Below are 12,539 nucleotides of genomic sequence, written 5' to 3'. Positions count from 1 at the left end.
TTCTCACTTTCTCAATGCTGAGCTCCTTCACTGCAGAAGTCACAATCTCACTGATGACATCAGCATACTTGTGAAGCTCCATAGCAAACATGTTTTCCAGAGTGAAGGTGTCAGGATTCATCTCAAAGCTGGTACCCGTTCTCTCCATCAGCTCCTTCCAGTGTCTGAGTCATAACAAACAATATTATTAACTCGTACTGATCAAAACATAACCCAATCATAACAATGAAGAACATTTCATAAACAAAGCCCAGGCACATGCAAAAGACTCCTGAAAGAGGGAAAATGTCCCATCTTCCTAAAGCACTTCTGCGCCTGTGGCTTAAATACCTGATTCCTGCATGGCTACCAGTATCCATCCCTGCGTGAAGCATAAAGCATGCTAAAAACTTAATTTTTCCTTTCAGTCAGATTTTCCTAGAAAATGGCAGAAAATCAAACCCACAAAAACTCCACCTTTCTCTCAGAGCCTCATTTTTCAAGTCCAGCAGCAATGGGATGGAGTCTTTGAACTCTTTCATTTTGGCATCAAGGAAGAAGGCGACAGGCAGGCTGCGCACATCCTTGGGCAGCTTCCTGAGGCTCTTGATGAAGCCCTCGATCCCCTCCTGGAGCAGCTGGATGTTTAGATTCACCCACAGGGTCTGAGACCACTCTGCCTTGGCAGCCTATGAAACCAACAAAGAAGTAGGAAGTTGAAGCAGAAGTAAGGAGATCTTGAAGCTAAGCTTGGCCATAAATTACAATTTCTTTTCCTGACAAATCATCATTCAGCTGCAATAATGTTTCAGCAAGTACATTCCTTCTATGTCCAATTAAATACTAATAAAGCTTTTTTATTCTATTTTAAGCATTTATTTTATATTAAATTTTTATTCTAAAGCAAGTATATTTGGGGTAGAATATACAGAGCAAATAGAAGAAGCTTTGATAATCACTTTCTGAGCTTTATAAATGTCATAGATTTGTCTCAAGCCCTTCATCTCTTTCTGCACATTGAGCAGCTCTGGGTACATAGTGATGGGCAGATCGAAGAGCTTCTCTGCGTTTGCCAGCTCCTGCCGGTCCTTTTCAAACCGAGCCAGTTCCTTTTCGTATGATATGAGCACTTCCATCCCTGGTGAAGAGAACAAATATCAGTCCTCTACACCAGAAAATGACATTCTTACATCGGCATTCACAAGTATAATAAATCATCTTAAACAAAGTAGTAAGGTCCATCAAAAGCTTTCCATTACATAATAATACAAATTGAATCCACCAGGTCCTAAGCAAGTTTACAGCAGCATCCTACTCTGCAGTACAGAAAATCTCTTTTACATGTGTTCTAGTTTGTAGTCACTCATAAAGCTTCCTAGTTTAGGATGTCTAACCTTTGTCCAAGTTGTCCCCCACTGCACCTGGGCCTTCAATGCTAAAGTTATCTGCAAAAACCAATAACTCCTTCTTAAATTCCTCGGTTTGCTCCTTTGTGATCTACAACAAAACAACATTTAAACAATTTTATTTGCAGCCATTTAAGCCCTTGATAGAATGGCCACTTTGAAAGACAGACTTTGAAACTGTTACCTGAGTGAAAGTCTTCTTCACTCGGCCTAAACTGTGATCAACCTGTCGCGACTCCACAAAGAGGTCATTCCATATCTGTCTGATGTTTCTGGACAGTTCGATTTCCTCTTCAGTTACCTTGACATACAAAAGAAAACAGAGTTTTAAATAAATACGATTTTTTTTTTTAACTATGATTAAATATTTAGCCATTTTCTTTAACTTTGAACTCCAGTCCTCCTAAAGTACCACTTGTTTTAAAAAGACTTTAAAAACACAAAAAACGTTAAATGCAATAATCACAATATTAAAAAAACATAAAAATGTACCTGCACACCGTACATGCCAAGAGTTCTGTATCTTTCTTGAATGTCAGTAAACCTCATTTCCACAACTAAGGACATGTCTCTGATGTCTGCTATGGTCCCCAAAACGAACTTTAAATCCTCAAGCGTTTCTGGGTTTTTCTTGAGGTTATCTGATAGTTGCTGTAAAATACACACAAACATTGAAAAAATATATCTCTGCAAAGAAAGTTCTATACATTATAATCTGGATACGGAAAATATGTGGATATTTTATCAAATAGTACTGAAGTACTAGAAACAAAGTCAGTGAAGCTTATGAGGAAATTTTAAAAGCAGCACTGGCTATCAAATTAGTGTCAATTAATTTGTCCACACTGTTTTTTTTTCCCCAATCTAAATGGTTTTACTGCGTAATTTCAAATTCAATCATTTCAATAATCTTGACCTAAAATTCCAGAATCTCACTGCTTTTTCTTTTTGGCTGCTGTTAGTCTTAAGACAAACTACAACTAGAATACACAGGCTTCCAGAAATGTGAATCCTTAGACACAAGACTTATCGCTGTTGCTCTAAATCTTAAAACGACAACAAAATTCAACGGTACTATACTGTGTGTACTGCACTGTACTTCAAAGGTACGTTCTACAAAAGTATACCTGCAGTTCATCTCTTAGGTTAAACAGGTCTTCTCTGGCCGACTCATTGAGTAGTTTACCCAGAGAGTTCACCCAAGCCTGGGCATTCTCCTCCACTGTCCGAGCTAGGGGCTCTAGATTCAGTCGGATGCACTGCTCTAATTTCACCAAGGGCTGCTGCGCCACCTCCTGACTGATCCTGGCATAGAAATGCAGCTTTTCATCATAGGCCACACAGGAGGGCTTCTTGGCTGCAAACTTCTCCATGACGATGGCTTTGTCCAGCTTCCACAGGGGCCTGTATCTCTTCCAGCGGTTCAGGTAGCGGGTGATGGACATGAGCAGCCTGTGGATGCTCTGGGAGATGGACACGGCCTTCTCAATAACCTGGGGGTTCTGGGAGACGTCGCTGTGGAAGCTGAACACAACCGGCTCGTCTTCGCGTTCAGTGCGCTGGGGAGGGCACTCGATGCAGGTGCCATGCATCCAGCGCACAAACCGCTGCAAAACAGCAGACCAAAAGTAAACCTGAGCACAAACACTTCTCTTAACAGGCTCCAAGAAAAATGATAAAAAATCTTTGGATATTGATACAGCCATGTGTTACAATACAGGAGTTCATGTCAAATCCAAACTAAATGTCCATAATAAGGAACTTGATTTTAAGGATTCCAGAATTAAAACAATATTTAATTCTTGGTGTTCTTTTTTTCCCTTCCGGTGCACATTGTCCTAACATTACGTACTGTAGGAAAAAAAACATTTATCTTGAGCAATAACAGTGAGCATTGTAATGTGCTAGATTAAACTTGAACTTGCTCCCCAACAAACAAACATACCAACCTTTGTGCTATCCAAGCAGTCTCTCACACACTGCATTGTAAGTTTGTAAATCTCATTGCCATTGGGGTGCAATACAATCTCAGGGGCAGACAAGATGGTTTCAATTTGAAACAGTGGCACTTTCCCCATCAAGGCATTACCAAATGTTTGGAGGTTTCTGTTTTATAAAAATAGGAACATAAAATGAATAAACTTAAAGTTACCATTTCTGCAAGTAAGTGTTTTGAACACAGGTGGATAGGCCATTAGCACGTTTGAAAAATGTCAGTGTCTCCAATAAATAGAACAATATTCATAGGAAATTGTAGTAGAATTTGTAATTTATTTGAGAAATGTATTTCATGCATAACTACAGCCTCTATATTCAAAGTCACTGAACCAACAAAAGTAGCAAAAAACAACCTGTTGCAATAAAGGGATTATGTATATGCAGTTTATGAAAATGTTTCCAATTAGGTTTGGAGGAAAACAGTTGTAAATTTTCTAAATTAACAAAAGCAGCCCAGCCATCTATTGCACTCCTGGTTAAGGGTTGGGAAGCCTATTCGGGAAACACAGGTTGCAAGGCAGAATTGCAGCCAGAATAGGAAGCCTACCTCAAGACCATCTTTGTTAGGGTATCATACACTTTGCGTTCCCAGTAGGCATAGTACTGCGCCATGCGTTTGTCTTGGCCGGTGTTTGTGTGCATTATCAAGCCCTCCATCTTGGTTAACAGAGGACCTATAGCAGTGTATTTTCGTGACAGGAGGTTTACATCTTTCATCCTCTCCCGCTCAATAAACTCGAAAAACTCCTTCACTCCTGAAAGACAGCAATAAGAGAAACGATGATTGAAAAAAATACCTATCCTGTAAATAATTATCAAATAACACTTTCCAATGTAGTTTAATGAACAACACTTTTACACTTCAGAATATGAATGTTAAAACTGTGATAAGTAACACAATGTCTTATGCCACGACTACAGCACAAAGCTGCTGAACGTACCTGGCAGATCACCTTCTCTTGAAGGACTTGGGAACTTGAATAGGTTTGCCGATTCAATTGATTGTAGTTTGGCATCAATGTCCCGTGCGTTCTTCTGAATTTGGTTCACAAGTGACTCAAACTTGGAAATGGCTTGGGTACTGCGATTAATAAAGTCTAAAATGCCTGATTGACAGCAAATACGTTGAATTAGAAAGCCTGTCTTCAGCAAATTAATGATTCAGTTTCTGTCATAGTTCAATTTTACAGTTCAATTTTACAAAAAAAAAGGAATCACAAAAAGCACCTGTGACTATTTTAATTGGTGAGTTATCCAAAGCTCAATTTGAAAAAAAAAATCTATAAAGATTGGGATTATATTTCTACTAGACAAAATGTATAATAATTCCATTAAACTACTTGTCACAGAATTAAAAAAACAGAAGCCATCTTTAATTATGTGAATTAAAGTTAACTGATATACTGTAGCTCCTTACCTAACGAGTTCCAGTTGAGTCTTTTGTACCCAGATCTAAGAACTCTCTGGAGCTCATGAATCTGTTCATCTAGCAAATTAGTCTCAGCTTCATTCAGACTGTCCATCAGTATGTGGTAACGATTAACCATATTCTTCAGCCCATCAATATGCCTATAAAACATTCAATTCAAAGCTTTATTTCTGATTCCTCACCCTTCTTGACAAATGTGGAGTGCAGTCTGTTAGTCTTTCAGTAAAGTGTTTGCTTTGTCAATCTGATGCTGAAAAAACTTTTCAATTTTTACATTAGATGATTTTAATCTCTTAAAAATCTAGAAACCATTTTTTCAAAAACACAGAATCAACATTCATTAAATTAACCTAAACTTACCTTAATTTTGCACAGAAAACTGTTACAAAATACTGTAGATATAATGTAAAGCATTTCAAATTTTATACTGTAAATGACACATAACATAAACATCATAGTAATTACCATTCAGCAGGCTGCCTGTTTAACTGCTACTAACAATTAGAGATTATTATTACTTTTATTCAGATTAGGCACCTGAGAAACTTGTCCTCCTGCAAAGCCACATTCCTGGCCAGCTCAGGCACAGAGAAACCCAGTTGCTCCAGGTACTTGGTTTCAGAGGTGATCTCTGTCAGCTCCTGAGCAAAGTTGACAGAGTACCGCACAGGATCCGCCGTCTTCAGCTCCCCAGAGAGTAAAGCCTTGAACCGACACAATGTTGGAATGAATGAAAAGACCTCAGGAGACGCGCTCCACTTTCTACAGTGAAGTAAGGATTGCTTAAAATATGAGTGCCAACCATCAGCTGCAACCAAATGCTAAATGTCTTCTGGGGTCCTAATACAGGGAGCTATCTCACCAGTTCTGCAGTATCCTGATCAGCGGTAGGAATGGCTCCTCCTCCAGTGTGTATTTGTAAGAGATTCCTCTTAAGCAGGATTGGCAGAGCCTGCTCAGTCTCCTCTCTCCAGCGCTCATATTTCTTTTCCTCATACTCCTTCATTCTTTTACCTACTTCCAGGTACTTTGCTTTAGCCTGCAAAAAAAAAAAAGCAAGAGTGTATTACAATTGATTCATATTCTAAAGTATTTAAACAAATTCCTTTTTTCCTCTTTGGTATTTGTGCTACCTCTGTACTGAATCTGAAGAAGGGTATACACCTGAGTATCCTCAAGCAATTTCCTGAAGCCACTTTTCATTTAAATAACACAAATTCTACTCTAGTACATTTCTAACACACAGTGAAAAATTAATATTGAATGTGTCACAGAAGAGGGGAATAGCATTCAAACTGAACTTACCATTTTTCCCTGGTCACTTTCCAGCATCTCCTCCACCTCGAGGAAGCGGATGATGGTGTGCTTCATGCAATGAAACAGGCAGCGCTCCCAGTATATTGCTCCAGCAACTGGGGGCTGATTCTTGTTGAGAGGAGGATTGTCAAGGTTGTTGATAAACAAGGTGTTAATATTGTCAACCTGTCAAAAACAAAGAAACCGTGAGAACCAAAATTAGACAAAGTTTCTGTCTCTGTATCTGTAAGACACTAATTAACAATCCTAAAAGAGACCAGATGCTGATGTGAGAAATGTCTAGTTAAAATTATTACATATATTACTATACTAAAAATACTATATATGTCACATAAACCATTCTTCACTGTGATGTTCAGAGACAACGGCAATAAATTAGAACACTTTCCCACCTCTTTACAATACTGCGCCAGAATGTCACTGAACTTCTTCATCATCTGGTTATTGATTGCTTCTCTTGAACGGATGTGCTTAAACTTTAAAAGCATGTCAAAGGCAGCCTCCGCAGAACGGAGGGTTTTGAAAGACTGGTCAATGAAGTTGATGGCTTCTCCTTCTATAGCCTATAAAGTATTTCAATGAATTAGGTTTGTGAAAGAAAAAAAATGCTGCTACAAAAGGTCACATAATTCTAAACAGGGAACAAGAACAATCCATAACACTTACATTTATCAAAAGTATCAAAAGAAGATACATTCCACCCAAGAATCAAATTGCATATGTGCTGTACAAATCTGCAAATGTGCTGTAAAGGTAAATCAAACCACAGCTTGAGCTCACCTGCACTTCAGTCTTAAAGTCCTCCATAACTACTTTCCATAATCCCATTTTACGGATATTAAAAGGGTCAAAGCTCAGCTCCTCAATGGGTATAACTAGACTGTCCACCCAGCGCAGCACATCGTCAATCCGCTTAGGATCTCCAGTCACTGCCTTTAGCTCAGGGCCAAAAATGTTGTAAAACTCCTCAAGGATCTGTAATAAAAAACACTGAGTTTAACTGGATGCTTAACAAAACATGAGTATTCATATTTTGTGTCCATTAAGTTTTATTTTCATTAAACTAAACTGATTTTTCCAATTTTACCTTTACCATGAACAATCTACAAAGAGGTAAAATAAAAAGCACAAATTATAAGCCTGTTCCTAAGTTATTTATAAATCACTGAGACTGCAACATAATTCATTGCTTCTGTATTATGTGTGAGAGGACCTCACTTCATTAATCAAGAGAGACCATTAGGGATATGAGGTTGCTCCCACAACACTGATTCAAGAGAGGTACTATGAAGAACCTTAGTAAATCCTTTGATTCTTTGTATAAGTAAAGTACTGGTACTGTAACTGCAAACACTAGTTACATTGATAACAAATTGCGGCCACATTGCCTGACCAGATTCTGCAAACTGTCTTCTTACAAAATTTATAAAACAAGCCTGACCCTCTTATTTCACGTGTCAATGTGTACATGTGAGACAAACACTGAATTTAAATGAAAGACAAATGTACTAAAAAATATACATTTTTCAATGGGTTTACCTGTAGGATATTGTACAGGTCCTGGCAAATGGAAGCCATGTAATCTGTCTTCTCAAACAGTCTCTTCCTGTCAAACTCCCAGCGAGGGTCTCTACCTGAGGCCTCAATCTTGCTGCGGACCTCAAAGTACGAAGCCTTCCATTGATCAAGAACCTGCTTGGCATCTAAAGCTTTGGTCTTTGCGATTTCTCTCTTCTCTCTGTAACAGAGGCAAAGAAAAAACACCTATTTTATTTAATAACATACATCTGACAATACTCACGCTGCCTCAAGAAACACACTGTCTGGGCGACTCACTTGAATACAGTGCGAACGTTGACCACTCTAGCCACCCTCTCCGACAGCTCCCATGCTATTCGCTCCATAAGAGGCACCATCCGCTCATCCTTGTTGTAGTGCCCAGAAATGATCCACACCATCCGCAGTCCGTTCATCATCAGGGGAATGGTATCCAGGATCACGTTAAACCCAGACCCCGTAGCTAGGTTCTGCATCAGCAATTAAAAAGAATTCAAAGGAGAGAACTCTAACTGCCCATCTTAAGGCAATACCAAATTAAACAACCTCCCTCACACTTTGTACAATGGATATTGTTCCTAGAAATGTTTGTAAATCATAAAGATATTTATATGGACAAAGAGACTGGTTTGCTCACTTAACTCACTAAAATACTAAAAGAAATTACAAATAGCTTTTAAAAAATCTATTTATTTTCAAGCGTCTACCAACATCACACCCTAAAAGTACCCTTTAAGTTGACCATGTGACTGAGATAATTTCACCTTAAAGTGGCGCTCCAGTGTGCCCAAAAAGCGCACATTCTCTACTGCCTCCACATGGTACTTGCTGAGCTCAGTCACTGTGAGGTCCAGGTTCTGGGTAGTCACAGGATCAGCCCGACTCATCACTTCCAAAATCTTTTTCACCACCGGCAGCTTCAGCTGTTCACTGAGGGCGCTTAAAACGGCAGTGCGCTCCCGCCAAAAATCAATCTCAGCCATGGGACCAGGAGCCTGTAAAGAAGTCAACTCAGAACTAAGAAGGAAGCCATGTGTCCCCAACAGGATTTGCAACTATGAGGCAACTCCCGCAAATATCATAAACACAGCCCAGACTGAAAAAAGTGCAGTAAAGTTATAAAGTTATAAATCACAGCTCCCATACGCTTTGCACAAAGAGAGTGTAGTAAGTTGGCATTTTTGCTGTTGGTAGTTTTGATCAAGCAAGTAACTGAGCAATTGACTTTTTACTCAATACAAAATGCAGGCTTCTCAGGTGTGGTATAATCATGTCAACATTTTTTTTACCTGTGGTTTCTTCTTCTGCTGCTCCTCAATAACGCAGGTTATTTGCGTTTGCCAGTTCATGACGCACTGCTCCAGCTGCACGACCACAGCTGGACTGGACACCAGCCGGACCACATCACCATCCAAGTCCACATCAGGAATGTGCAACTTAATCTCACCTACAAACCAAGCGTCAGTGCAATCGCTGTTCAAAACAAGATTTGCTAAAGTACCTACAATGTGCTTTAAAATAAGAACCCCATTGAAAATGTCATACCAATTTACATTTGTAATAAATATACACAATATTATGACTCGGTAGGACTCATGACTTCTTACTATAGTAAACTACCATCTATTCATTGGGATAAGTGGTTTGGCGATTAGAAACAGAATGGTGCAAAATGCATTTTAAATCCGAATTTATAATCCGAGCTCTTGGTCTAAAAATATGGGAGCCTCCTGGGGATAAGTGCTAACCTTCCAGCTGCTGCAGTGTCCTGTCAATGTGACCGAGGAACTTGTGGGCACTGTTCAGTAACTCGTCCCTGATGAGCTGTGTGCCCCGAAACTCCACGGGCCTCTCTTGTTCTTTGTGTGATTCCAAGACGCCATCGTCTTCACCTTCAGCAGACTTTTCTGTTTGTTTGTAATTTGAATCATTGTTTTTCAGCTGACTGACAGAAAGCAGTGGTATAAACACCTAAATCCAGATTCAGAGAGAACATAAACACAACACAATCAGACAGAAACCTTATAATGTTTTGCTCTACTTTGATAATGTCTTTTAAAAATAAGAAATCAACAGACGAGAAAACTAATTCTACTGATACCAAGGGCAAGGAAAGGTTCTACCTACATGACTGAATACATTTTTAAGCATTAATAATGAGTGTCCATTCAACATCCCAATCTCCAGTAATTTAGGCATGATCTCATTAGCTTCCTTCATGTCAAGAGGCTCACATATTGTTTCTAGCAGGAAGAAAAGAACACAACAGCAATACAAGTTATCAATGAGCACCAATACAATAACCATAGAAACATCTAGAGTCAAGTCTATTACAATCAAGTACCTAAGAGGTGTTTTTTTCAGGGATACGGTATATTTCAAGAGCAAGCGGCTGCTATATGTTTAGAAATGAATTTTATCTATGACTGTTCCATAAGGCTGAAAATTATGCAGAATCGCCTTGACAAACTTGTAATTCCACTTCATATAGTTAAAGTTAGCAAATGATTGTTTCTATCTGATATTATCAAAGAAAGATGCATTACTAGATTAATCCTTTACCATTGCAAATAAAACAAATTATCGTTATTTATACCAAGTTCAAAACAACCAATTACCAAAGGGTAATTTCTGCTTAATGTATATAAAGTTAAAATAAGATCATGTTTTGCTCTGATATTAATATATCAAAAAAATATGTATTACTAGACTAGTCTTTTATCAAGATAAAAAATTAGCATTATTTATACCAGAGTTCAAAATAAACAATTACCAAAGGGTTTCAAACCACAATCTTTACCATAGTACATTTCAGTGGCATATTTCTAAGCTCGTCATTTATTTTATACCCACCTTTGGTATTCCTGAGAAAAAAGAGAACGTTGGACTCCATTGACCTCTCTGGAACATGATTGAGAGCCACGTGTAACTCAATGTGGTATACTGTCCGGATTTCAATTTTCTGGAGATGATATGATAAGACGAAGACCCATACTTTTAATTTAACAAATACATTTTAACATTTTTCTTAACAAAAAGATCAAAAATACCAAGTAATACACCGCGGGCAGCAAATTGTGAAATCCTGTCCAACAAATTAATACAACATTGTCTCCCCCAACCCCAGAAATCCTGTAACCTATTCCCCCTCCTTCCATTCCATCATCCTTTTTCAAGTGACAACCCCTCCCTCCCCAATAGTAGAAAAATCCTTGTGTGTTAGAGGCAGAGTCAGCCATGTTTTAATAGCTCAAGAACACTTGATTCCTCACAGTACCATAATGGATTGGTTAGTTTATACATTTTTATACCTTTAATGAACGTGGTCCCTAAATACACAGGTTCTAACATTAACCAGAGATAGTCCTTGCCTCTTCAGGTCTTAAAAAAGGATTAGAGTACTGGTATCAATGTCAGCTATGAAGGGGACTGTGAACAAATATCTGTCACCAGCCGTGTTGTAATAAATCACATTTGATTATGACCAACCATTTTGGTCATTTAAATCTGAAGTTTACATGCAAGTACTTTGGCACATCCACATTAGTAATAGGGAGAGAAAAAGACTTAATCAGAAAACTAGCTCTGTGTCATTTCCTCTAAGGTCTGAAGTATAATTAGAGTAATACAACCAGACATCAGCTGTTTTACTAATGCTTAACAAAAAATGAATCGCCTGTAAGATATGTTACTCTTATCCACTGTCAAAGCTGGCCTGTTGTCTCCATGTCACCATCCGACACAGGGAGTGTTATTTGCCCATGAGTTTTAATTAAGAAGAAACCTGTTCACCTGCAACAGGCCACTGACGTAAATACAAAGTAAAGGACAGAGCTTAACCATGTCATCTCCTTACAAGGAATAGATCACCCTCAGACTGAGATTTCATACTGTGAAAGGCTTACAGTGAGGGGTAGCCTGTCCTGCTCCTCCTCTGCAGTCTCACTGTGCGCGTCCTCAATGCCAGGGGGAGGGTCCTGAGACCCCTCAGGTTGCCGTGGGGAATCTGGCATCTGAGCGTCAGACATCCGGGAGGCGGAGGTGGATGCAGAGTCTCTGCCTTTCCTCTTCTGCTCTTTCTCTGCAACCAAAGTGACTGCCGTGTTAAGAGAAGGAAGGGGATTTCACAAATTCCCGTTTCTGTAGTTTGACCAAATCCTAATGGATGTGAAGTAGAGGTGGAGTGACTGCGTAGGAGCTAATTTGGCACCACTGAGGTGAACTGAGTTGAGGGAGCGGCAGGCTGGGAGGAAGGAGCCAGGAGGAAGGTGGGAGAGGAGGGAGGGATGTGAGAGAGAAGCACACAGAGGGTGAGGTATGTACCTGTATGTGTAGAAGAGTGGAAGAGGCCAAGATCAGAAATCTGGTTTCCTCCCATGGTGCTGAATGCTTTTTTAACAGAACAATGACAAGATTCGAAACTGAATCCTCCACATGCTTTTTGTAAGGTGGACAAAAAAAATCATTTAATTATTTATATTTCCATGATTATTCTGATTCAATTTTGCACCTAATCTTTGCTACCCTTACTGGTCTCCTTCTGGTTGGTCCAGATTGTGTTTTATTTTAAATTAGCAGATAAAACACACATTTTTCTAAATGTGAAAACATCTGATGTCAGGTGCGTGTAATCTGCTCTTGACAAACCATGTTCCCAAAGTCACTGTCTCCAAGAGACTTACTGGAAGCCTTGTCACCTTCAGCAGGAACATTACCGGCTGCCCTGGCAGAGTCTGGGCCAGTGTGATCATCCTGTGGGGTGTCTTCTCTGTTCACAGATTCTTCTGGCTCTTTATTAATAATACAAAATCAATAGCTTGTATTACAGGGGATTTTCCGTATAAAAGAGCACT

General features: G+C 39.1%; 1 protein-coding gene across 1 annotated transcript in view; it reads right to left on the bottom strand.

Annotated features, from left to right (window-relative positions):
* Positions 1-12,539, bottom strand: part of dnah10 (dynein axonemal heavy chain 10) — a 49,605-nt gene that overhangs the window by 36,392 nt on the left and 674 nt on the right. Inside the window, exons 2-26 of the mRNA XM_088935671.1 lie at positions 12,369-12,476; positions 11,592-11,767; positions 10,540-10,648; positions 9,814-9,929; positions 9,435-9,657; positions 8,976-9,133; positions 8,451-8,681; positions 7,966-8,156; positions 7,669-7,867; positions 6,910-7,104; positions 6,522-6,692; positions 6,118-6,294; positions 5,675-5,851; positions 5,350-5,516; positions 4,801-4,952; positions 4,325-4,489; positions 3,931-4,138; positions 3,335-3,491; positions 2,513-2,992; positions 1,878-2,036; positions 1,570-1,686; positions 1,374-1,476; positions 939-1,117; positions 457-668; positions 8-164 (exon numbers count right to left, since the gene is read on the bottom strand). Coding sequence (XP_088791797.1) covers positions 8-164; positions 457-668; positions 939-1,117; positions 1,374-1,476; positions 1,570-1,686; positions 1,878-2,036; positions 2,513-2,992; positions 3,335-3,491; positions 3,931-4,138; positions 4,325-4,489; positions 4,801-4,952; positions 5,350-5,516; positions 5,675-5,851; positions 6,118-6,294; positions 6,522-6,692; positions 6,910-7,104; positions 7,669-7,867; positions 7,966-8,156; positions 8,451-8,681; positions 8,976-9,133; positions 9,435-9,657; positions 9,814-9,929; positions 10,540-10,648; positions 11,592-11,767; positions 12,369-12,476 — 4,487 coding nt within the window. The remainder of the gene's footprint in view (positions 1-7; positions 165-456; positions 669-938; positions 1,118-1,373; positions 1,477-1,569; positions 1,687-1,877; positions 2,037-2,512; positions 2,993-3,334; positions 3,492-3,930; positions 4,139-4,324; positions 4,490-4,800; positions 4,953-5,349; positions 5,517-5,674; positions 5,852-6,117; positions 6,295-6,521; positions 6,693-6,909; positions 7,105-7,668; positions 7,868-7,965; positions 8,157-8,450; positions 8,682-8,975; positions 9,134-9,434; positions 9,658-9,813; positions 9,930-10,539; positions 10,649-11,591; positions 11,768-12,368; positions 12,477-12,539) is intronic.

The sequence above is a fragment of the Atractosteus spatula genome, chromosome 17 (genome assembly GCF_055471065.1).
Source record: "Atractosteus spatula isolate fAtrSpa1 chromosome 17, fAtrSpa1.hap1, whole genome shotgun sequence".
Taxonomy (NCBI): Eukaryota; Metazoa; Chordata; class Actinopteri; order Semionotiformes; family Lepisosteidae; genus Atractosteus; species Atractosteus spatula.
This window is presented reverse-complemented; position numbering and strand designations above follow the sequence as displayed.